General features: G+C 42.1%; 1 protein-coding gene and 2 long non-coding RNA genes across 21 annotated transcripts in view; 1 reads left to right on the top strand and 2 right to left on the bottom strand.

Annotated features, from left to right (window-relative positions):
• Window positions 1-26,031, top strand: part of MYH10 (myosin heavy chain 10) — a 145,675-nt gene that overhangs the window by 88,488 nt on the left and 31,156 nt on the right. For 9 of the 18 annotated variants that reach the window (XM_005597766.4, XM_014728708.3, XM_023653469.2 and 6 more), the window contains 12 exons: window positions 1,092-1,265; window positions 1,517-1,631; window positions 6,074-6,136; window positions 15,318-15,511; window positions 15,605-15,726; window positions 16,315-16,384; window positions 16,473-16,633; window positions 20,406-20,514; window positions 20,608-20,739; window positions 21,648-21,854; window positions 25,192-25,329; window positions 25,804-25,927. In XM_005597766.4, the coding sequence (XP_005597823.3) occupies window positions 1,092-1,265; window positions 1,517-1,631; window positions 6,074-6,136; window positions 15,318-15,511; window positions 15,605-15,726; window positions 16,315-16,384; window positions 16,473-16,633; window positions 20,406-20,514; window positions 20,608-20,739; window positions 21,648-21,854; window positions 25,192-25,329; window positions 25,804-25,927 (1,609 nt within the window). The remainder of the gene's footprint in view (window positions 1-1,091; window positions 1,266-1,516; window positions 1,632-6,073; window positions 6,137-15,317; window positions 15,512-15,604; window positions 15,727-16,314; window positions 16,385-16,472; window positions 16,634-20,405; window positions 20,515-20,607; window positions 20,740-21,647; window positions 21,855-25,191; window positions 25,330-25,803; window positions 25,928-26,031) is intronic. The other 9 variants (XM_005597767.4, XM_014728709.3, XM_023653470.2 and 6 more) reach the window with 1 other exon arrangement.
• LOC102150404 (uncharacterized) lies at window positions 6,929-15,333 on the bottom strand. Of its 2 annotated transcripts, none has more exons than XR_011423497.1 (3): window positions 15,196-15,333; window positions 14,257-14,386; window positions 6,929-9,470 (listed from the first exon to the last, which is right to left on the bottom strand). It is a non-coding gene; the product is annotated as an uncharacterized lncRNA (long non-coding RNA). The 2 variants fall into 2 exon arrangements; XR_011423498.1 differs by having other exon boundaries at window positions 14,269-14,386.
• LOC138916320 (uncharacterized) lies at window positions 24,422-25,908 on the bottom strand. The gene is made up of 2 exons (XR_011423499.1): window positions 25,772-25,908; window positions 24,422-25,699 (listed from the first exon to the last, which is right to left on the bottom strand). It is a non-coding gene; the product is annotated as an uncharacterized lncRNA (long non-coding RNA).

The raw sequence follows: 26,031 nt of genomic DNA, 5'->3' as shown, positions 1-26,031 counted from the left end.
GAGTTGAAGAAAACTGATCCTAGAGAATTATTCAAAAAGCTGATTTCGTAGTTATGCCCTAGAATCGGTACATTCAGTCTTACATCACAAACTTAGCATCTTTGCCGTATGGCAATAAATGATAACCCAGAAGCACTATAAAATAGACCATTAGCTTTCATGTGTATACCCCAGTTTCCTGCCAAAAAAGTAGTCTTTCCACTGATTTTGAGCTCCCAGAGAATAGCAAGCTCTAGGCATTTTTTTTTTTTTGGAGACATAATTCACATACCCTAAAGTTCACTGTTTTAAAGTATGCAATTCATTGGTTTTTAATATATTCACAAAGTTGTGCAACCATTACCACTGTCTAATTCCACAACATTTTCATCACCCCAGAAAGAAACTTCGTTCCCATTGGCAGTCACTCCCGCTCTCCTCCCCAGGCCCTGCCCGCACTGATTACCGCAGGTCTCCATGTCCTTATGACTCTAGGCCTTTTGTCAGTGAACTAGTTGAGCGAAATAAAAGAGGCTCTCAAATGTTTGTTGAAACAAATATATAAAGTGATTGATAAACTATTTCATCACCTTCCATATACTCTACTTAATAATAGTTTTAAATACTTCACCAAGTATGAAGTGGTTATTTTATTTAATCGTCACTTAAATAGAAACTTAAGTTGATTAGGATATAAAATGTCTGAAGCATTCCATCTAGTGGAGGTTTTATAGTCATTTATCCAGCCAGTCATTGAATATAAATATTCAGTTTCATCTCCCCACCTCCCACTTTCTTCCTGGTGCCTTTTATTTGCTGTGATTTGGGGGCCATCTACTTAGAATTAGTTTATTTACAATATATCTATTTATAAGTTTTCGAGATAAATTACTCATCCATTTTCTTACTGGTACTTCTTTAGAAGTTTGAGATCTCAGTGTTTGAACGATAGATATGGTTTGGACATTACATTCTATCCTAGCAACTTGGTTTCCATAGATCTTTGTAAAACTCTACTTGTTTTGAAAGTTTAACTGCTAAACCCGATGGAAAAATCCTGGTGTTTAAAGTGAAGTGCAAACCACGTCCATCTTGTTGCCTCTCGTCGTCAGGCCAACCCCCCTGGTGTGCTGGCCCTTTTGGATGAAGAGTGCTGGTTCCCTAAAGCCACAGATAAAACCTTTGTTGAAAAACTGGTTCAAGAGCAAGGTTCCCACTCCAAGTTTCAGAAGCCTCGGCAACTGAAAGACAAAGCTGACTTCTGCATTATCCATTATGCAGGGAAGGTAAGAGTTGAACAACCCAATTAAAAGCACTGTTTGAAATATTGCTGGATCTGTTGAAGGTTGTAACAAATGTGCTGATAAACATTTGTAAACCCTTAATTATAGTGTGTGCAGTACAAATGCTCTGCCTTTGAGACAACCCATTATTTGGATTGCTCTGTGAAGATTTTGGTTAAGGCTTACAGCGTTTCTTCCTTTTGTCCTTGTTTTTGTTTTTCCATCTCACCGTGTTTGGCTCTGGTACGGGCCAGGTGGACTACAAAGCAGATGAGTGGCTGATGAAGAACATGGATCCTCTGAATGACAACGTGGCCACCCTCCTGCACCAGTCGTCGGACAGATTTGTTGCGGAGCTTTGGAAGGATGGTAAGAGTGTGCTGACATTTGTAATGAGCTTGGCCGGAATCTTTTACAGTTAAGGCTTATGTATGGTTCTTTTACATATATTTATGTGTATATATTTTGCTTTAAAACTCGTTCTGTCCCTAGAGCAGGGCTGCCGTCACTTCGAATTTACCCATTTTAAGAATACTTGGAGAACAAGACGTCTGCCTTATTGGTCAGATGCTAGGAGAGTGTGGGAACATTCTAGGCCCAGAGCCATAAAGAACTACACATGTGTTTCAAGCCACTCTGGTCCCAATTTAGTTAAAATCCAAGGGTATTGGGACATGAAACCCGAGAAGCCCTGTGCATTTTCTGTGTTGTGTACACAGGTCAGCTGAGCTGCGTCCTCCACCACTGCCGGCCCCCTCAACACACAAAGTGGCTGGGGAATAATTCAGACACCTTGCGTGTAGATCAGTTGTCTTTATTTCCATCAGTCCATGGTTCTTTTGTTACATGAATATCAGGTGAAGATTTGGCGATTTTATCAGACTAGAGGTTTTACTAGTACCAGAAAAACAAAACATCTATGTCGATATATGCATAGTGGGAACCAGCATCTTCTATAGCTTGGCTCTCGCTACTGCATTTCGTCCTGGTTCTGTCCCACCTCTTTGCTTGACCTCAGGCCCTGCAAGACCTTAGCCCTGGATCTGCCCCTGCCCAGGCCTTGACCCTGAGGCTACGACTACTCAGTAACCTGCCTCACTTATGCTTTTTCTCAAGCATCTCAAGACCTTGTCATCTAACTGTCTTCTCAGAGGTAAAGAGAAAGAAACACAGAAACCAGTTAAGAAGGGGTTAAGGCAGTTGGAGCAAAAGGAGATAGAGAAGAATGAACACAGAAAATGTTTGTAGGGGAAAGATGACAGTATCAAAGATAATCTAGTCAAGATTGTGTACATCAACTCAAGCAAGTGTGAGGGAGCCATGCATGAGTCCTGGGAAGAGATCGTGTGCCTGAGACTGAATAAAAGGAGGGATTTGGGGAACAGCTTAGGTTCCCAGTGAGTTTAACGGAAGCTTTTAATCTTTGTACCTTTAGATGAAATTCTTCCGCTGGCTGCTGAGTTGCAATGACCCGGGCAGTCGAGGGTTGCTGCATGAGGAAAGAGAAGAGAAGTAGGACCCTGATGTGGAATTTGCAGTACCTTAATAGATGAGGGCCTCTTGAGCCTGTTGCTGGGAAATGTTAGAATGGGATATGAAAAATGGGAATGAGAGCCGGAAAAACGACTGAGCTCCGGTTGTCACAGGGTCCACAGTGCTAGAAAGACCAGCGCTGCTGAGTTGGAAATGTGCATGGGAAATGTCACAGAAAGAAGAGAAAGGAGTAATGCTGCCAATCTTAATACTTGCATTCTATTAGGAATCAATTCAGTTGTGACTATATCGGGAACGATGTAGGTTACAGAGTGACACCATGCTCACTCCCGTCTCCTGGCCTCTTCTGAGATCTTAGAGCAAAGGCAAGGGAGTGAGATATGTAGACAAACTGTTGAGTGCCAAAGATGTCTGCGATGAATGCCATGAGAATGGTAGAAAATGAGTTTTTAGTGATGTACAACGGAGGGAGGGACTGCTTTTTTCCTGAGGTGCTAAGGTAAAATGTCATGAGGAGGAGGCAATTTTCCTTGTCCTTGAAGGATAATAATTTGTTGAATAAAGAAATAAAGTTAACATTCACTGAGCACTTACTAAGTGCCAGGCAGTTTTTCAGCACTAATTCATGAGTCTTCACGATGTGATCATTCCTTAAACATTTAAGGCTGAGTAGTTTTACATGAACTGACTCATCTAGGGATGGGTAGTATTTTTAGAAGTGAAGTTGGCATGGGAGAAGAAGGGGTGAGAGTCGAGCACGTTGAATGATCATGGTGTGGGAGTAGACAGTCACAGCTCAGGATCAGTGTCCCATTGGGCTTTACAGTAGGGCTTGGGCAGAAAGGGAGCCAGCAGGAAACGAGGCTGGGTGACAGGTGGAGACCAGACCACAGAGAACCCCGATGGCCAGTCTCAGGTGGCTTTGACTTTATTGAATAAATAGCATCAATAGGTTTGTGAGCCAAGGAAGTAACACAGTGTGAACTAAAGCAGTGTGAGTTAAAGCAGGCAGTGGTTTGTTGGATGGTTGGTTTGGGGTAGAAAAACTTAGAAGCAGGATTCAGGTGCTTCCTGAATTCAGGTGACTGAGGATGAAAGCAGGGGGCATGGAAGGAATGCCTAGGAAAAAAGGCACAGAGGAAACCAGCATTTTTACTATTAAAGCCTTAAAAACTGATTTTCTCTCTTGATTTTGAATAAGAAGAGAAACAGATATTTGGGGACTAATGACAGTATAATAAAAGAAATTAGGTTCTCGGCTTACATACTGGTTCTGACGTTGTGAATCACTTTTGACTCTTATTTTTTAATATCTTGATCAAAAAATGATATTGTGGGAAACACCTATTGAGCACCTGCCTCATTCATATAATACCACATGTCTAACCACATGTTTACCCTGGTTATAATCAGTGAGGTAGATTTGGGAGCAATGAAAGACACGTCCACTGCCTCCAAGAGCTTGTCTTGTTGAAAACTCAGGATATACACAGATGCAATAATAGGACCAAGCGAGCCTCCATCTTGGCTCCCAGCTTCCTCAGCTTCCTCCTTCCTTTCCCCTTTAACTCCACATCTCACCATCCCCAGCATCAGAAAGCCTTCGGCAGCAGTGGGTCAGAAGTTTTAGGAACATAAGATTTGGTGGGCAAAGGTGGAGGTGGGGGCTGCAACGCTCAGTGCAATTCCATTTCATAGATCATGTATCTTATAGGTAGGACCACGCCTGGACCATTTATTCATTTCCATTGAATAAATACAGAGAAGTTATTTCTTTGATTATAGAAACTTGGAGAGGAAACGCTTGCTGCCCTGCAGAGCTCCTTCAGTCCCGGCCCGAGCCCTGTGCGTCTGTGCTGAGCCCAAGCTCGGGCCTCCCGGTCTGTACGGCTTGCACAGCCCTGTTGTGGCCCTGGCCTCTGTAGAGAAGGCAGCTTGGGAACATGTTTGGCCACTTTCTGTCACAACAGGCTAAGAGCAATCTTATCTACCCCAAGTTTGGTTGAGCTCTGCCAGCATCTGCTCTGGAATAACCCCACATGTGTGCCCTCCTGATGATGTTACTCTTAGCAGGAGGTCCTGTCAGCCGTCAGCTTAGGTGGACAGTTACTCCGTTTAGTCTGAGAGACAGGCTCTCAGCGGTCACTCACTGGCAGGGGAGGGGCAGGTGGGGCAGCAGGACCACGTTTGCCCAATTTTGAGAACTGTGTTTCGTACATACAGTCAGTGGCAGGCACAGAAGTTTGAAGAGGTTTCTAAAGTGGAGAATTCATCACTGCCCACTCTGCATGTAGAGATCTCTTGGCATAAGGGGAGCTTTTCCCCTAGGAAAAGAAAATAGCCCTAGAAAAACGCAATAATTTTTCTCTTTTTATAGCCACATAAATGCAAAGGCAGAAAATGACAAGTTGACTGTAATGTATGAATATATGATGTATGAATATAGTTTGCCTGTGAAGGTGCAATACCTGGAGTATAAAACATTTTGTGTTAAAATAGACTTTGCGTTAGGGTTTTATGGAGTTTTCTCAAGGCCAAACCAGAAGAAATAAGACTTATTGGTGGCAGCCCTGCCCTAGAGATTCATAGTGCCCTACCTTTTGCTAAAAGATGTTTTGAGATCTCTCTACCAGCTGCACAGGATTTCTTGCCACTTCTTGGGGCTAATATATGGAAAAAACTAAAGATTGCATTTTCGTATAAATGTGCTTCCTAGGATGTTTTCATGAGTAATGGTATGATCAATAAGTATCGTCTTACTTATGATTTGAAGTTATTTTAACATTTTGCTACAACAGAACTTGAATTTTGTTTTCCTTAATGGTACTTACCTGTTAGTAATTTGTATTTGAGGCAAATTATATTTCCAAAGTCTATTGGAAGTAAAATTACACAGCAGTGTGAATTTTTTACAGTAAAAGCCACTAATATTTACATTTACCAGAATGCTCTAACTTACTGCAGTCTTGTCCTAATTTGCTAATTGCAAGATAATTTTATGAAAGACAACTCAAATAGTACAGTATTACTCTTAAATCTCATCCTGCATTTCCATGGGGATAATCATTTAATTTTGATATGATACACTGCTCACATCTGTGTTCTTTTGATTCAGGTTAAATTTATTTTATAAAGAATTTTGTCCAAATGTGCAAATTCTCTAAACAGTAAAGTTTGCATGGGATCTGCCCAGGACTAGCTACTTTTTGTAGCCCAATTTCAAAGTTTACTTGTGATGTCAAATGTCTCTCACACTAACTGAAGTGTTTGTGTATTTGCTCTTCTATCCTCCTGTTTTTGCTGTTTCTCTGCTTTAGAGATTCAGAATATTCAGAGAGCTTCTTTCTATGACAGTGTTTCTGGTCTTCATGAGCCACCAGGTGAATGTATAAAGCCTGTAGGTCTTCCAAAAACAGAAGGGTTTTAAGCCCACAGGAAGAACTTACGGGGGGCTGGCAGGGGGGTCGGGAGGGCAGGGTAGACTGGGGAGTGGGGCTGGTTTCTGGGTTTCTGTTTTTGTTTTGCTCATAGACCTGCATGAACCTTTCATTTCATGCTCAGTTTTATTATTCTTCAAGGCAACTGTTTGAGTGCATCAACAATTCAACTGCTACTGCCTACACATTGCTTCTTATTTTATGCATAGCACCTACAGCACTGCATATTAAAAGGTATGTCACTACCTTTTCCAGTAGTGCCATTTTGATACACAGTCCTCTCAGGGAATTGTTGGGAATTGATCTGCTAAATAACGTCTGCTTTGTCTTTCAACTACCTTTAAATTTTCAACTCTAAGGAATTCCAAGGAGGAATTTTTTTTTTTGTCATTAACATTTTGTGAACAAATAGCTACATATTTATCTTACATGTGTTGGTCTCATCATTATATCTTTTGTTTGTAATTTATGTGCATATCTGCCTACATGGCTTTTTCTTTTGAACTGAAGACTGAAATTATCTACAAGTGTTGATATATGCAATTGAGACTAAGATAGAGTGGAGTGTTGAAATTTGTACATTGAACCTGAGATTCAGCGCCAAACATTTGGGCCTTGTGGTCTGAATCCTTAGCCCTGTTTAAAATACAGCCTAACCATGGCCTAGAGGCCCCCAAAAGCCCAATATAATGAAGATCACCCAGCCTTCCAATTATTTAGTGAAATTCAAAGATAAAGTCGAACTCATAAAATTTCCTTTATAATTTTTGGAACACAATAATGCTGAGACCCAAATCCATCTCAAAAGTTTTTTGAAAATATGTTAAAGGAACATTCCCATTTTAATCCAAGATCCCTCACATCATTTCTATCTCACATACTGTGAAGAAGCAGACTGCAAGCATTGGGGTGGGAAGAGGGAGGGCATGGATTATGCCAAAGATTATTCCGTGAGCTGGAATGAATATTCCACAGAAGAACTCCAAAAGAAGAAATCTTCGAACTCAGTCGCCTTTGGCCTTGGGGAGCACTGACAAAGTTGAGAAAGTGGAGAGAAAAAGAAAGAGCTAGGAGGTGGCTTTGAGCTTATGGTCTGCCTGGGACTTGTGCTTCTCTAAAAGATTAGTGATTGATCTTTTGGACTTTCTCCCAAAGTAGAGTGCCCTCTTTAATTAATTCCCTTTAACTCTTGGATTTCTAATCTTTTAAGAGAGTTCCAGACTGAGCTCTTTGAGAGTAGCGACAGTGCCTGTTTTTGTCTGCTGTCAATTTCCTCAGCCCCTGGCACAACGTAGGCACACTGTAAATAAGTCATTGAGTGAGGGCATTGATGGTGGGTGGACATTCCTCACCCAGTGTTCAGGTGCAGCAGCTTTGCCTAACACTCCAGCTGTGGCCTTTCCCTCTCCTACAGCGTGGGTGCTCTTTCCTGCGGCACCATGATCTTGGGGGTGTATGGACCACGTGTTTTTCTGTACCAGCAGAATCAAGTACAGAGCCACTCCTAGATGACATCATTCCAACAGGGAGTAAGCTCATTCACCTCGCCGTATTCTCATGTTGGCACTGAAAATGTGCCCGTTCCTGTCTCTCTTAGTGAGATGTCCTTTGGTTGAGTTACTCAGCTAAACCAAGTGTCAGGGGTCTCAATCTCTCCTTTTCCTCAGAGGACCTTCCATCCACTGTGGGTAAATACGGTCTTTGAAGTGTGTGTAGTATTACTACAGCACAATGTTTGTCTCTTCAACGTGTGTTTCTGGATTCAAACCCCGGGGAGGAGTAACAGCTTTTAAATGAAAGTGGGGGCTTTAGTATTTTCAGTGATTTCTCAGAAGACAGTAGATGAAGCAGTTTCTAGGGATCCAAATTGAGATTGCGTTCAACATGCTAACATGTAGTGCATCTCTAAATGAGATAAGACAAAGTTAATGGACGTTTTGCTTCTAGGTATGTTTATAATATCAGTAAAATAGCATTATGAAGAGCATGCAGGCTTTTGAGGATAAACATGAGAGATGAGGTAACGGTAAAGAGAGGTTTCCAAAAGCATCAAAGGAGAAGTGCAGAAGAAAAAAGAATAGATTTCCTAGAGGCAGAATAAGGAGGTCATACAAGTTTCTGCTATAAACCAAAGGACTGTTTTCTTCCAAAAATGTATTTTGAAAGTTTAGACCTCTGAGATAAACTAGTAACGGAAGATGCAAGCACAGTGAGCCAGCAAAGAGGGACTGTAACCTCAACGTTAGAGGCAGAGTCTTTAGACTTTTATAAAAGAGTCTGTGATAATAGGGGCTGTCTGTGGCTTTAGTCCTGGTCCAGACTGTGTGGAGGGACAGTTGTGTGTAATCTGCCCTAACACTAGTTTAAACCTGCAGTCTCCCTCCCAGAGCAGCACCATTTAGCTTCTTTCAACTTGCACAACTGCTGGATGGCAGCTGACAGACCTGGAAGGGACCGCCAGAGAAAATGTGAGAAGTACGTGGAGCAAGTTGTAATTGTTGATAAAGCCCCCCACCCCCTGTTCAGTCTTTCATAGAAGTAGCACTTGAAACGTAGCAGCCATTAACCTGAGCCTGAGAGTCACTAAGGAGAGGTTGGTTACGCTGTAGGAGGGCTTCCCCATTTGTCACAAGCTCTTTGGGGTCACCCCTCGTCTCCCAAAAGCCACTGAATTCTTATCCACCTTCTTGTCATAATTTAGGGGAAAACTTTTTACCTTAGTCATGCTTCAAATGTAGAAACGATGATGCTCTGATTTTGGAAACTCTGAATGAGTCTTTTTTGGTTTCGGTAAGTTTCACTGGAGGCGGCTCTTAGAATCAACTAGCGTGACTGCTGCTTGGCAGTCTAACACGTGGCACCCCTTCAGTCTCCTTATAGGTTATGTCCAGCGGTAGTGATCTCTGTTTTTAGTGCCACTTTAGAATCTATGGTTTAGGTCTGACACAGTGTATGTGCTTTGTTAAACTGTCATCATTTTCAGTGGATGAAGGTTTTTGTTGTTGCTGCAGTATATTCCACTCCTTCGTGTATTTTTATCTTGAGTCTTAACAAGAGTTGGGAGCTCCAGGAGGAGCAGATTTTGGGTCCTGCAGCTGGAGTTCCTGAGGTCGCGTGGAGACAAGACACTTAGTTCTCAGGGTCATAGAGAGTATCAGACAAGGCACCGTGAGCCTGCAGGTGGGCAGCGCCCAAATCCATGATGTCTGGCGCTGGTCTTCCCGTGGCCACCTCCACAGCTGCTCTAGTTGCTGTTGCCCCCTTGTTGCTGCTGCTGCTGTAATTATGAAAAACAGAAAACCAATAAGTGTTTACTTCCTTGACTGTTACTTAATTCAAGTCCACTTTTATTCATAATGCCCCAAAGCCAAGCTGATAGGCAGTCATTCTGTGCTGCCCATGTCAGCATGGATTAAACACACGGGCCCTGCTGAGGGGACAGCAGGGGCAGGAGTGCAGGAGAAACTGCAGGGGTGACTGGGCTTCCCATTTGCCCACATGACTTCGGCTTCTGCAAGGGTTGGACACGTGAGGGAGAGAAAGGAGACAAATTCGAGTTCAGCTTAACACTAGTGCTTAGGAGAAGAAAGATTGCTTTCTCCTTAAATCACATGCTACCTGTCAATGTCTGGATTTCCTGGGATTTTTCTAAAACTTTACAAATACTCTAGAACAATGAACAGGTTGGTTCTACTACCCAGTTATGTAACTGTTATAAATTTGTCATTACTGTGTAACAGGGATATTATGGAGATATACTATTTGATGTTAGGATTTCTTCTAGGAATTCAGCAGTTAAATATTTCTGAATCAGTTTTAACCGTTAGTAACGTTTCAGTGCACCTTAGAGTCGCACGGTCTTCGTTTATTTGAGTATTGCGGATCCACTGCGTGCCCAGCGCAGCGCCGGGTCCTGGAGGCCTTCTGTGGGAGTGTGTGATATAGTTCCTAATGATCCGGTCTGGATATTAAAATTAACATTAAAATAAGTCTCTCCCCCATTTTTGGTTTCCAGACATATTAACTAGAGTGAGTTTCCAAAGAGCTCGCTTAAATACTTCAAATTAAATTTGTAGCACTAGTATTTTGGCCCATGCACAGATCTGAAGAACATAAAAATCTCACATACCTCTCCTTTCCTGAGATCATCCCCTGGAAGAAGGGCCAGTTAAGCATTCTGGCACTAGATGATACCATTCTTTATATAAAACTGTGGATGGCAGTTTTATGAGATAGATGATTACATGTTACATTTTTTTCTCTTAAGCTGTGAGTGTGCCCTTAGAGATTACAAGTTTGTGGAGCTCATCTAATTTCTGACTGTCCAAGTAAGTCTTATAGATTAATAAATTGTTAGTGTAAAATACTTTGAATTCTTTTCAGGCTACTGGGCAACCAAATAGTGAATTACAGTGCCTACCAGCCACCCTACCCAGGCTTTTCTGACGCCTCTGAGAGAACAGTTTGTAGCAGGAGGATAGAGAAGCCATTTCCCACCCTGGAACCAGGGGATGTAGACACTTTGAGGTGTTAGCGATGTTAGGTCTTAGAAGGAGGAGTGCTGCTCATTTAAGGAGCTGCTAGAATCTTGCCTGCATTTTCTGCCTTTCTCCAATTCCTGCTATAATCGTTTTCAACAAGAAAATCTTTTTTTTAAAGAGAGGTTTTTCTAGGTCTTGATTTTTGAGTGAAAGCGCATATTATTAGTGTGATCCAAATCATTTAATGAAGTTCCCAAAGTGTTTCTCTCTTACCCACAAAATAATTTGGTTCATTGGTAAAAGCTAACCCTGAGTTTAAACTTTTGAATAAAAAGAAGAACTGAAAGTCTCAAGCATGAATTTTTTAAAAACCTAAATATTTAGCTTTGGCTTTTTTAAGTTTAGCATATTAAAAGTAAATTTGAAAATCAGGTTCCGTATTGTTTTAAAAAGCAGTCCTTTTTTGGGACTTATTGTTAGACACCGCCGTCCTGTCGTGTGCCCTTGCAGGCTGAAAAACTTGAAACCAATGTGACTGAATCCCCGCAAAGTAAACCCAGGGCTCCTTCTCTTTTGTTGTGGGGTGACTTGTTCTTGTGGTTAATTTCGTGTTCATTCAGCAGATGTTTATTAAATAGCTGCTGTGTGCCGGGGACCATGCTCAGGCCAACATTGGGAGGTGGGGAAAGGCGGAAGAAATCATCTGAGCTGGTGATCCCAGAGACACCAGGGCTTGCCTCTCAGGGCCCTGCGTGTTAGATGCTGGAGAAACGTCCCCGGGGAAGCCCAGTCCAGTGGGAATACACACAGGACAGAGTGGAAGTGTTGTCCCAGGGATCTGGCTTGGGTGATTTGAGGCCTTGAGGAGGGAGTGGCCTATTTAGACTGGAGGTAGGATGGAAACCAGAGCCCAAGAAGAGGTAGTTGGGTAAAGGAATAAAGATTTAAAAGCCATTAAGAATTTGTCAAGATGGCTGGAAGAGGGTGTGCATTCCAGGCAGAGAGAAAAGGATGGAGATTTGAAGGCCTTGTGTCTTTGAGAAAATGCAGCTGGTTTGTACAATGGGACCTTAGGTGTGTGTAGGAAAGTGAGGTACCTTCATTGAGCACTTGAGTGTTTTCCAGGCACCTCACAATTCTGTAAGGTAGCTCCATTTCATAGAGGAAGAAACTGAAGCTTGGAGAAGTTGAGTAACTTGACCCAAGATCACACAGCTCATGAGTGGCAAGTGTTTCTGACTCTGGATTGAGTTCTTCGTCACAGTGCTGTTCTACTGGGCTAAGTTATTTGGACCATATGTTACAAGCTTTAGAAGAAACTGAAGGATTTTAAATATAGGAATAGATAACTTGTTTAGTTTTATCTTTTAGAAATAGCTGTTAATCATTACACTGGGACCAGAGAAATAAATGGAAAGAACAGTGTGGCGGCAGGGGGAGGGGATGGAATGGGAGAGTGAGGCTGGAGGAAGGGACCGTTTAGGGGGTTATTGCAGAATCCAGGTGACAAGTTAGAGCCCAGACTAGGGCAGTACAGAGGACAGAGGGGATGGATTGAAGACATGTGGAAGCCTGGCTTGACCAGTTTTAGTGAGCAGCTGGGTGTGAAAGAGGAATCGAGGCCGAGCCCTGGTTTCTGGCTTGAGTAACCAGTGGTCACGTCTGCAGAGGACATAGAGGAGGAGGAACAGGATAGAGGGTCGGATAGAGAATGTGCTCCAGTTTAGGATCTTGCCCTTCTGTACTTTTGGCCACTTCTCCTCGTCTTCCTTACCTAGCTCTTCCTCCTCTCCCCAGCTCCTTGGGGCTTGGTCCCCGGCCCTCATCTCTTTTCATGAACCCTTTAGGTGGCTCATCCAGTCCCATAACTTTAAATACTACCCGTTAAGTCGACAGCTCCAAAATTTACCTTTCTAGTTCAGACCTCTCAGCACCAGACTAGAACGTTCACCTGTTCACGTGACATATCATCTTTACCTCAGTGTCTCACAGGCACCCCATACTTACAAGAGTTTGGATCCTGTCTTCTTACCCACAAAACACACTTCTCTCCCCATCTTCCCAGTGGCACCACCAGCCATTCAATTGTTCATACCAAAATCCTAGGAGTTATTCTTGACATGTCCCTCTGCCTTATTTTCTGTATCAAGTTAATCATTAAAGCAAGTTGATTCTCCCAGCAAAATATGTCTGGAATCTTCTTTCTCTATCCATCTCCTTTATAATCTCCCAAGTTCAGGCTGCCATCCTCTCTCTTAGAGCCTGAAATACTAAATCAGTCACCTGTCTGTTCTCCCCGATCCCTTGTCCAATCCATTCTACATGTAGCAGCATCATGAGGGTCTGTCATCTCCTTACTCATAATGCTTCACTGGCACTAACTTCTGTCACTTATTCCTGCCCCTGGTCCTTCACATATGCCATTCTCGGTCTGGAATGGTCTTCTCTCCACTGGCTCATTCTTATCCTTTGGGCATTAAATGTAATTTCTCCAGAGAGATCTCTAACCACCCATCTTTCTCATAGCATTTTGTTCTTTCAATGCATTTCTCACTATTTGTAGTTGTAGATGTATTTAGTTTTTACTTCATTTATTTGCTAACATATATGTATCAAGCATGTTATGCCAGACATCATGCTAGGTTCAAGGGATGTAGTGTTGAGTAAAAGCAGACATAATAGGCACTTAGCGAGAATTTGTGGAAGGCAGAGGCACGTTTGTGACTTGTGGGTGGAGAGGAGAATATAGGTGTTTGGTGACTAGTGCTGGGTAGTCAGGTATAGCTAGTTAACGTCATCAGTGAGATCACTCAGGATGAGAATATGGCTTGGGAAAAGCAGAAAGTCAAGTAATGTCTGCCTGGACTTGTATCTTGCTTTATTCTAGAGAGGATTTCAGGTGAGTTGAGTTTGGACCCCTAGTGAGGGCCATGATGTATAGGAAAAGCAGAAGAGAAGTCATCAAGGAGAGGAAGCTAGAAAGGTAGATGGAGGTCCGGGAGAAGGTGGGGTTCATAAAAGAAGGCAGCAGTGGAGAGCTTTCAGAATGCTGCCGTGATGGTCAACAGGTAAATGTGCCAGGGTCAAGTGAGATACGCACTGGATGGCATCTGCTATGAGCAGTTACCTGTCATTGCCTGAGTAGTATCAGGCAGGGGGAGAAGGGCAGCGTAGAAGCCAGTTGGCTACACGGTGGGAAATTAGTGAGAAAGGATAAGGAGTGGCAAATGTGTGGACTACTCTAGAAAGGAGGTTGGCTCCGAGGAGACAGAGGAGACGGAGAAGTGGGCAGACGCAGGATGAAGGGAAGTTCATTGTTTCATGGTGCATGCGGGGGCGGGGTTTGGTGCTGTTTTCTGCTGGAGTAAGTGAAGAGGGACAGGTTGAAGGCACAGGAAGGAAGGGCGGTCTCTCAGATGGATGGCAGATGGACTCTAGAGCACAAGGAGGAGAACTTTGACCTAAACCCTTGAGTCTGGTGGCTTCGCTTAGGAGAAATCCTAGAGTAGGTTCATGCATGAGCCTGGAAAGTCATCCGATTTTAGCCACCCTTCCCCCAGCTTCCACTCAAGGCCTGCATACCTTAACAGTTACCTTACTTCCTGGGTCACGGTTTCCTCTTCTGTAAAAACCTCCCTGGAAATTGAGAAGTGAATGAGATCTTGCTGATAAAGCACTTCACACAGTGCCAGGTCCCCACGTGCTTTCTGTCCTGGGGAACAAATGAAAGAAATAGAGGTAGCTCTTAGAGTTGAAGAGGGCCTTAATAGGGGTAGTTCAACTGATATTTTGATTGTTTTTAAAATATTTCAGTAATGTGTCTCATTTCATTTAACTTTTTTTTTTTTTTTAATGAGAGCATATTAGGCACCAGATGTTTTGCTGGTGGCTGGTGCACTGTGCTGGACTCCTGTTTGTAATCCTGTCGTTAGCAGTGTTAGGTCTATGTGGAGAACAGACAGTGTCAGCTCCTTTGATAAGATTGTAAGGGCTGAGAAGTTTCACCATCGCTAAACTGAGCTTGGGCACTGATTCTTTGCGGGAGACTTCTGCCTATTTTGTGTTCTTGCCCTTTAACAAGTGTTATTCATGCTTTGAGCAGAGAAGCTGAACTGATTTAATCTAATCTTCCTGCGTTTGTTCCTGAAAGTTGAGTGACTTTTCTTATTGAAAACCTAATGACTAATAAGAGATGGCTCTGGTCCCTAATCCGTGAGCACATTCATTCAGTGGATTTGCTTTGTACAATCCTGTGTTTTTATAAGCCATTTCCTGTTTTGAGACTTGACACAGTATCAGTTTGTGTATCAATAATGCCAGCCAATGATCTTTCATTTACCAAATAATTGTATATGTAACAGGCAAAATGTTATCAAATGCAGTGAATTCCTGAAACTAGCGCAGCGGGAGGCATCTGCTGGTCTGTGGTATGAAGCTGTCAAGCACTCCAGTACCTGCCATAGAGTGTGTGGCTGTTAGCTCCACGGCTTGTGCGGTGTCTAGATATGCTGACTGCCTTACCTCCACGGCATCTCTGTCATTTGCCCCACGAAGCTTGTGCTGCTGCACTGTCACTTTGTCTTCTCTTTCCCTGCTGAAGACCTAGGTTTGGCTTATTTCCTTTTCTTTTTTATTTCCACCAGTGGACCGTATTGTGGGTCTGGATCAAGTCACTGGTATGACTGAGACAGCTTTTGGCTCTGCATATAAAACCAAAAAGGGCATGTTTCGTACTGTTGGGCAACTTTACAAAGAATCTCTCACCAAGTTGATGGCAACTCTCCGAAACACCAATCCTAACTTCGTTCGCTGCATCATTCCAAATCACGAGAAGCGGGTATGTGTTAAGCAAAACATAGGGCTGGTATTTAAAATCGGTCTAGGTCAGGTTACAAAGATTAAAGTGTAAAACTATCATTTGCTTGATTAGGCTGGAAAACTGGATCCGCATCTCGTGCTAGATCAGCTCCGCTGTAATGGTGTCCTGGAAGGGATCAGAATCTGTCGCCAGGGGTTCCCCAACCGGATAGTTTTCCAGGAATTCAGACAGAGGTATGGCTAACTTTTACCTTTTTTATGCTGTATGTATCAAAGCTTATCTGGATGTGAATCAAGCAATGAGATAACAAGGAAAAATTTTTCCTTGTTCCCTCCATAGTTTCAGTTTTCGCACAGAGCAATGCTGTTTTGGATGTCACCCTGATACTGTCTGATGTTCTAAATAGAGGCCTCTGAGCATTGCTCCTCCAGCCTTTTATGTTATCTAATAAATGTCTGCAAATTGACAGTGACTTAACACTCAAAGAGCCAGATTCTCCTTGCATCTTAAGGATGTGAACATTTTGTGGAAATAAAGAAAAACAAAAGGTTTTTAAAAACACTGTTCTTGATTCTTCTCTGCCACAACTTCTTAAACCTAGTCTTTGACCTGGAAGAATTCACCTCATTTTTATTTTGCTGCTTCTTTTAAGAAACAGAAACTAGATCTGCAGAAAATCAGAAAATCACTTGGTCATTTCCTTCCTCTTAATTTGACATCATTACCTATCATATTATTGCTTTCTAGAGGAAGCAAAACTCATAGTAGGTAAATAGTTTCACAAATTTTTACAAAAGGTTTTTTGGCTGCTTTTCTTACAGATATGAGATCCTAACTCCAAATGCTATTCCTAAAGGTTTTATGGATGGCAAACAGGCTTGTGAACGAATGGTAAGCTTTTCTTGATTTTTCTGATTTGTGGACTATTGATAGAATCTTTTCTGTAGCAAAAATAGTAAACAGACTTTTTCTCTCTTAGATCCGGGCTTTAGAACTGGACCCAAACTTGTATAGAATTGGACAAAGCAAGATATTTTTCAGAGCTGGAGTTTTGGCACACTTAGAGGAAGAAAGAGATTTAAAAATTACCGATATCATTATCTTCTTCCAGGCTGTTTGCAGAGGTTACCTAGCCAGAAAGTAAGTGGGTAATCACGAATTAAATGCTTACTAAGTATGTGCTTATGCGTGTGCTTGTGCAGAGCATTGAATTTCATACTAGAAATATAAGACTCTGTGAGACATACGGTCCCTGTCTATGGAAATTGTATTCTAGTGGGAGAGGTGGCCAAGTAAGCAGATAAACATTCTAAATAAGAAGATGTTGCAATAAGGTAATAAACGAGGGGCTGAGATAGACAATAAAGGGATTGGGGTGCTGCTTCAGCGTGGGTCGTCAGGGAACTGAGGCTGAAACCTGAAGAATTAGAAGCTGCTAGCCCTATGAAAAGGGAAAGAGAAGCTTTCCAGTGAAGGAACCGTAGCAGCAGTTCTGGAAAGAGTATGGTGTCATTTGAGAAGGTGAAATAGTACAGTGCATCTGGAGCATGGCAAGTGAGCAGGAGCAAGGTGGGAGAAGAGGCTTGAGCAGTGGGCACTTGTAGGTGTTGGAAGTGCAGTAGAACAACATTGAGGGGTGATTTATACTTTCAGGGTCACCTGCTGCCTTGTGCAGAATGGATTGGAGGTGGGCAATAGTGGAATTGGGTGGGCCAGTTGGGAAGCTGTTGCCATGACTCAGTAGAAGATGGCAGTACCCAAGTGGCAGGACCCACAGTGCTGATGGAGCTTGAGAGAATGGGTGCTGGATTTGAGACCGGACAAAAAGGACTTAGAACAGGTTTGGATCTAGAGATAATAATGGTGTTTTCTTTACTTCTTCCTATAGAAGACGTAGGCTTTGGAAGTGAGAGAAGGTGAGAGAAATGAATAATGGCCATCCAGACAGTTTTGACAAACAGTGTGAACGCTTGCCCTGAAGGTTAACGTTCTGCAATCGTGTCCTCTAGACTTGGGTGGGAGAGCTGTGGTCATGCGCAGTCTGCTTGCCCAGACATCAGTCAAGAAGGTTGCAGACTGAATGAGGTGGAAGCAATGTTTGTGTCTTTGCCCATTAAATGAATACTGAGTAAAAAGGGTAACAAGGAAAGTTGAAGAATGGATGACATCCTCAGTGATTCATATTAGGAAACATTTGGCAAGAAGGAGCAAAAGACTTGGGTTTTTATATCTTATTGCTTAAAGCATGTTGAAATAATAAAGTGAAGCTGCTATAACAAACACCATTGTCACCATATCCATCAGACCACAGAGTGCCTGAGGGAGCATAAAGAGTGAGCACAGCCGTGTGCCTTCCTAACTTCCCAGAGATAGTAAAAATTTTACAACTGCCAGAAACCTACAAGGTCAGAAGTGCATGAAATGAAGTATATAAATTGTGAGGGTGTGCAGCTTTTTTAGTGATGTCTAAACCCTGCAGATTTTTCATCAAGACTGATAACCAAACCCAAAGATATTACACTCACATTTTCTCATCTTAAGGACTTCAAACTAACACAGCTGTGTAATCTGCTCTATGAGTCACCCTGGCTATGCCATTTGGGGCCCCTTCACCTCAATATTTTCATCACACTTTGTATATGGTGGGATGGGACTTAAAAGTAGGATACATCAATAAAAGAAGACATCTTATTCAAAAGAACCAGATTATAACACGGGAAAAAGGCAGAGGAGTGCTTACAGTAGTCCAAAAGATAGAGATCTCTGTGGAAATCCATGACCTTGTGCTTGAAGCGCCCTGGAAGACATTGGGATGCACATAAAAAGAGGTAAGAAACAGAAGTGACTTTAAACACTTGTGCCTCCTAGACACTTGAAGACAGGATGGTGTGCTTCCGATGCGGGTCACTGAAGTGCCCAGTGAAGGCAGCCAGGATGTGCCTGATGCATAATAGGGACTCAGGAAATATCAGTTGATTTATAATCAGTTGACTGTTGTGGGGAAAGAAGACCAGCTGCCTCGTTCAACTAAACAGAGTTACTGGCATGTTCTTGACTCATCGTTCTGACAGCCTTATCTCCCAGCGGGCCAAGGATGCAACTAGAGCAACGGTTTTTAATGAGAAGATTGGGAGAATTTTTACAGCATTCTTGAAAGAGGTTGTAAGAATTGGAAGGCAGCTGCTTTACAGTTTCAAAAGCATATTTGAAACTGTTGTATTTGTAGTAGAAACTATTAAAATTAACACTTGCCAAACTTTCTTGCCTGGTAGGAATAAATTAGAAGGAAGAAGGCTTGGTAGGAAGCAAAAATAAAGCCAGTTACAAAGCAGTGGGCTCCAGGAAAATTCTAACCAGCAAGCAGGAATTAGTTGGCGAGACGGAAGTTCTAGGATTCCTGCAAGGAAGTGTATAGTCAAAGAAGCAGAAGGATGAAAAACAGTCATTTGTGTTCTAAAACTACCACTTTCAGGTCTTTTCTTAAGACACTACCACATGAATTCTGATACCAGTCTTTGCTGGAATGAAGGAATAATTCTAAAGTTTTTTACTATCTTTTCCATCTCCTTCAGTTGCTTCTCTTTCCCAAGAGAATCACATGGGCACTCCTGCAAACAGTTACAAAAGATCAAGAGAAATGATCTCAGAGATGGAAGTGCCCAGGTGTTCATTCATTCATTCACTCAGCAAACATTTTGGGGAGGGCTTGAGTGTATTGTTCACTTGATTGTATACTGGCACCACAAAAATAACTGCTCCTAAGGAGCTCAGAGTCTAGTTGGGAATATTGCCGCCTAAGTAGATAATTAGAGTGGAGCATAAGTCCAATGACAGAGAGATACAAAGGAGACTCCAAGGTCATTCTGGAGGATTTCATTGTTCTGAAATCCAGGGGATCAGAATGTTCCAGTAGTGGGTGGTCCACAGAGGTGTGCGATAGAGAAGGCAAAATGGATTTGGCTGAGGAAAAAGCTGCTAACTTCAGAGTCCACGGAACCCTTTATCAATATCTAAAATGCAGTTTCAGTAGTGATAAGGTAGGAACCAGATTGCTAGACATCAGGGAGTGAGGTAATGGGAACATTTGCTGTGGATCCTGAAAGTGTGGTAGTGAGTAGAAAAAGATAAATTGTATACTAAAAGGAATGGTAGGTCAGTGAACTTTGGGTTTTGGGGTCATTTTGGGCAAGAGAGGTGGTAAGGATTTCAGAAAAGGAGCCCTGTTCCTGAAGGAGAGTGAGAAATTGAAAATATTAGAGTAAAGATATTCAGGAAGTGGGCCTTGAGCCACGTGGAGGGACTGAGAAGGCAGCATGGTGTAGTGGGAAAAGCCCAGACGCGGTAATGAGGAGACCAGGGTTCAGGAAGTATCTCCATGTCCTGGAGGAAAGTCTCTTGGCTTCTCTGAGCTGTCATCTGTAAACGAGAGGCATTGACATGATCATCTCCAGGCCTGTTCCAGCTTCAGAGTGCTGCACAGTGTTAGGCAAAGTGGGGGGAGGGAGGAGAAAAATTAACTTAGAAACGGGGAGGAATGCTGCTTCTGTGACAGATCAAAGCTACTAAAGGAGCCATAACGAACACCAGCAAAGAGAAGATGAAGCACCTTCTTTCACACTGAAAGCAGGAGGTTTATTCCTACCCGAGCGTGCATGCACTTACGTGCACATGGGTAAATGGCAGGAGAATGTTTAGGGCAGCACCTCCAAAGAAAGTGCGGGTATCTGTGACAGATGCTTGAGGTCGGCTGAGCAGGCCCAGGAGCTGGTGTGGACTCGAGCGGGCAGTCCCGCTTCCTCGAGCATTTGTCCCAAGCACTTGATGGGTGTCTGCCTTCAGAAAGTCTTCTTATGACAACAGCTATTAAAACATGTTTTTCTTTAAATAGTAAGTTTTTCTTACTGTTTTTCAGGGCCTTTGCCAAGAAGCAGCAACAACTCAGTGCCTTAAAGGTCTTGCAGCGGAACTGTGCTGCGTATCTGAAGCTACGGCACTGGCAGTGGTGGCGAGTCTTCACCAAGGTGGGCTTCCTGTGCTTCCTCCGAATAGCGCTGTGGATCGGTGAGAAGCCACAGGAAGGAGACGTGAAGGTAAACTGTTTAATTTTGTCATAGGTGAAGCCACTCCTACAAGTCACTCGCCAAGAGGAAGAACTTCAGGCCAAAGATGAAGAGCTGTTGAAGGTGAAGGAGAAGCAGACAAAGGTGGAAGGGGAGCTCGAGGAGATGGAGAGGAAGCACCAGCAGGTACATGCGCTGGCTTCATAAAGTCTCACCTGGTCCTGAATCAGTGTGAGCGCTCCCGTTGACAGGGACTCACACGTTTAATTATGAAGAAATGAGCATACTTACCACATCATCGATTTTATGTGTATGTTTCACTCATTTCCAAAGCATAGACGTTTGAGAACAGAGGTGGCAGATACATTAGGCCACGCGTTTGCTTTTATGTGAACTAAAGTCAACCTTCCCTCTTGCATTTTTGCCTTTGTCATCCTTTGGACATGCAGGTGACCATTTTTGCTATCAGGCACGTGTTTAACAGCTGTTTTCGATCACACTCCCAATATTATCACCTTCTTGTGACTGCTCATGAGGAAAACAGAAAAAAAGAAGGATGAGATAGTACAAGACCACGACCTGCCTCTTCTCCAGCAGCAGGGGTCCTGAATCAGTGTCCCTTTCCTAGGCGGTTCTGCTTCCTAGGCAAAGCAGAGGCTCAGGAAGTATTTGTTTAGGAGAGAAATAGAGTTGTAGTGGTCAAAGCCAAAAATATTAACAATAAAGGCTAAGAATATCACTTGATACCGGACAACTTTGGTGTCACCGTGAACTTTATAACATTTGAATATTTTACCTCTCCTATTTTTCTGTCTCTTTGTAAATTACCTTAATAGAGGCATGGGAGTTCTTAAAATAGCAGGAATTAATATGTGTTATTCAGGATGACTTGAGACAACAGAAACAACCAAAATGTTTTCATCTAGCTTATTTTGCTCTAGCTGAAGACATATTTGAAAGTGTTGCCAGGGATGTTATGTCTTTAACTCTCAGTTTCTTCGGTGATGTGCACTGACCGTTGAAATCACGGTGACTCTATCTTGTGGATACACTGAGGGCAATTCCCAGTACTAGACACTTTATTATGATTGCAGCTTTTAGAGGAGAAGAATATCCTTGCAGAGCAACTACAAGCAGAGACTGAGCTCTTTGCTGAAGCAGAAGAGATGAGAGCAAGACTTGCTGCTAAAAAGCAGGAATTAGAAGAGATTCTCCATGACTTGGAGTCTAGAGTTGAAGAAGAAGAAGAAAGAAACCAAATTCTCCAAAATGAAAAGAAAAAAATGCAAGCACATATTCAGGTATCCATGATAGTTTTTATTTAAAATTATATTTTGGGGGGCCAGCCCGGTGGCGTAGTGGTTAAGTGCGCACGTTCCTCTTTAGCAGCCTGGGGTTCGCTGGTTTGGATCCCGGGTGCAGACATGGCACCACTTGGCACGCCATGCTGTGGTAGGCATCCCACATACAAAGTAGAGGAAGATGGGCACGGATGTTAGCCCAAGGCCAGTCTTCCTCAGCGAAAAGAGGAGGATTGGCAGCAGTTAGCTCAGGGCTAATCTTCCTCAAAAAAAAAAATTATATTTTGGATTTTCCAAGTAGATCTGTTGAAGACATAGAAGCTATGGATTTGGATTCTTGTGTTCATTGAGGAACAAAAGGAATCTAAGTTATAAGTACCTACCCTTAAAAGATGACCATCATTCGAAGCACACATGTAATAGATTTTCTTCGAACATGTGTTTGTTATTTTGAATAGGAATCTTTTTTATGTTCTGATGTGGCATTTTACAGTATGCAAAGTGATTCAAAGTAGAATCACATCCCAGGATCTGTGGCACTCTGTAAGGGACCTAATTTGTTCTTTGTGTTGTCATTATAATTCTGATCCATTCATTAGATAGGCATCTACTAGGTGGTTTGGTTCATAAGAAATGCTCAGCACTGACACAGGAGGTGGCCAGGAATCAGAATGGAACACTCAGCCCTTCCTGGTAGTCACTTTCTTATTGAGATACAAGCTGTCCTCACATGAAGCACAGCTGTTTACGCGGTTGCATACACAGACACATGAAACTGATGGTGGTTATTCGCTCTGTACCCCAGGACACCTCCTTTTCCCTTGTCTCCCAGCCACAGCCTATCTAACGTGCTCTTGAGTGCTCAGGGCTTCTCTATCTGCCACCATTGCTTTATACCACTACCAAACTTCCTTTCTTCCATGTCTCTCCCTTAATTTTTTCTCACCCGATATCTGAATTGTCTGTGCTTTGCAAAGATAAGCTATTTCTTAAAACCACAAAAGATATCATATTATTTCCTTGGAAAACACCCCGTACGATAAATCATCCGGACACTTTCCATTCTTCCACACAAACAGCTTTCCAGTATCCTGTAACAGGTTAGCAGGGTAGGTTTGCAGATGGGTTTACGAAAGCTGTAAAAAGTGCGCTGTAATCCAGCAGTTCTAGTTCTAGGACTTTTTTCTAAGCATAGATCCATGGAAGCCATTTAATTATCTCACAATAGGGGATTGTTAAACCATGGTAATACTATACAATTACAAACAAAAAACTACTTATTTTCATGGGTATTCAGAATATATTAATAAAGACAGTTGCAAAAGAGTATACACAATAAGATCTAATTAAAAATATTTATGGGAGCCAGCCCAGTGGCATAGTGGTTTAAGTTTGCGCACTCCACTTTGGTGGCCTGGGCTTCACTGGTTCAGATCCTGGGCACGGACCTACACACCGCTCAGCAAGCCATGCTCTGGCAGCATCCCACATAGAGGAACTAGAAGGACTTACAACTAGAATACACAACTTACACTAGAATATTGGGGAGCTAAGAAAAAGAGGAAGATTGGCAGCAGATGTTAGCCCTGGGCCAATCTTCTTCACCAAAAAGGATTAGAAATATACATATATTTATGTAACTTATAAATTTAGCTGTGTGATTTTATATGGGAATATTTAGAAGATCCAGAGTCATATTCACCAGTGACAGTGAGTTCTCCCTGCCGGTATTATCAACAGTCTTGATTGTGTTTTCTCTTTGGTTAAGAGCATGTGTGTACTTCAGTATAATGTTTCACTCAGGTAGGGGAACGACACCCAAAGTCATCTCTAGTCTCCCCAACCTATTTTCTGTATGCTCCAAATTTTCACAGCTTCACAGTCAATGCGCGCCTTTCTCTCCTCTACTTTGAAAGCAAATCTGTCCTGGAGGGACAGGGTTGGTTTGTTTTGTTTTGCTTTTTCAATACTTTTTCTCTTCTCATTCTTTACTAGACTCTTAAACTTCTCGTTTTTTGCACTGTCTTATCTAATTTCCTTTCTCCTTTTGTGACATGTAAATTCGTTCAAACACATTCTGAAAGTATTTATGGGAATATTCAGTATTGGTTTTTTCCTCTTGTGGAGTATCAGAGAGTCCGTATTAACTGTGGCCCTTGGGAGGTCATCCTCGTTGGTCTTTATCTTTTTTTTTTTTTTTTGCCTGTGAGGCTTTGAGGGATTTCTTGTCTGTACCCCTTTCAACCAAAACTACTAGAGCTGTTTTTGGTTTTGTTTTGCTTTTAAGGGTAATTTTCTGATTACAGTATTAATGAATGAATATTATAGAAAACCTAGAGAATGCAAAATAGCATTTATAGTCTCTCCCACCTGTCAACTCCATTACCTCTTTTATTGTTTCTTGCCTATATTTCTAAACAGACACATATGGATTCATTTATTAATTGAAATTATACTGAACATACGGTCATGTCCACTGCTTTTGTCACCTTAGGCATGTGCAGTACAGGGATGCAATTAACAAAATACAGACTGTGGGAAACTCTAGGACAAATGACCTGTGTTGGTTTTTGTTTGTTTGTTTTTTTTTTTTTGACAAACAAATGGTGAGAGAGGGAGGAGAAAGAAAGAGAGAGGAATCTAGAGATTAAAATCTGGGAGTCTTAAGAGGCTTATCAGTCAGTCACTGTGTGTGAACCTGATTTAGATTCCGATTGGAACAAACAAATGTATTTTTAAGTGGACTTTATCTTTTAGGGATGCAGCCTGAAGGTTTTACAGATGAAATGTGATATTTGGGATTTGCTTCAAAATAACACAAGGGGAGGAGGGAGCAGGTGGGGTAAATTAAGTACGTGTTTGATGTAGTTGTATATTACTCATATTTCCTTGTGTTAGTAATTATTATTCCAAAATATGAATTTTAATTAGTTATTCTATTTTTAAAAATACCAACTTTTAATTACCAAGACTTTTTTGTAGCATGTTCATAGTTCCTCAATATTATAAATAACACTTTACTATTACTTTTTTTAACATAAATCACATCTGTGATTATTTCCTGAAATTGCTGGTTTAAAAGAAATGCTTGTTTTCAAAGCTTACTGCACTTTGCTACGTTGGATTCCAGAAGGATTAATCCAGTTTGTACTTTAACCTGAAGTCTGATACGAATGTCTGTTTCACATAACTGCATTTCATATTTTAAAAAAGATCCTTGCCATTTTGAAACTTAAAAATTGGTATTTCATTTTAATGTGCACTCCTTTGATTATTAACATGTGGTGGAATTTTGTGGAGAAAGTGAGGAGATTGACTCTGTGATCTTCTTCACAAGGACCTCGAGGAGCAACTGGATGAGGAAGAAGGAGCTCGCCAGAAACTGCAGCTGGAAAAGGTGACAGCAGAGGCTAAAATCAAGAAGATGGAAGAGGAGATTCTGCTTCTCGAGGACCAAAATTCCAAATTTATCAAAGTAAGAGAATATTTCTATTCAAAGGTTGATGATAGAATATGAACAATACTTTCGTGGATGCACTCACTGAAGGTGGCTTCAAACGCGAAAAGCTCAGGTTCATTTACGTCATTTTCTCTCTGTCTCTGCCTGTATAGATTTCTAAAGACGGAAACTATGTAATTTTTTAACTCCACCAAATAGCCTTATAATCCTTTAGGTATTTACCCCGCACATTTTGTACACGTTGATCACTCATTGATGCCTTGTTCCCATCTGTGCATCAGTTCCTTCAGCCTCTTGTGGGACCCTGATGGCTGGGCAGCTGGGCCACGCTCTGGAGGTCGGCCCCAGGATCAGGGAGCCTTCTGGCCTTTTTGGAGCACACCATCTGTTGGGGGAGGCAGTGCCAGTGTTACTTGTTTTCTAAGTAGTCCCAAACCCCAGTTGTTATTTTGAATACCTTTTCTGAAGCAGTCAACTTTGTCCTTTCAGGAAAAGAAACTCATGGAAGATCGCATTGCTGAGTGTTCCTCTCAGCTGGCTGAAGAGGAAGAAAAGGCAAAAAACTTGGCCAAAATCAGGAATAAGCAAGAAGTGATGATCTCTGATTTAGAAGGTTAGTGTCTCGGGTTAGAGAAATTTAGGACTAGGACATGCGAGTGTTCAGATTGAACTGAAATCACAACGTGCAATAATAGAAAATGTACATGGTGATTACTA

This window comes from Equus caballus, chromosome 11, assembly GCF_041296265.1.
Source record: "Equus caballus isolate H_3958 breed thoroughbred chromosome 11, TB-T2T, whole genome shotgun sequence".
NCBI classification, from domain to species: domain Eukaryota; kingdom Metazoa; phylum Chordata; class Mammalia; order Perissodactyla; family Equidae; genus Equus; species Equus caballus.
This window is presented reverse-complemented; position numbering and strand designations above follow the sequence as displayed.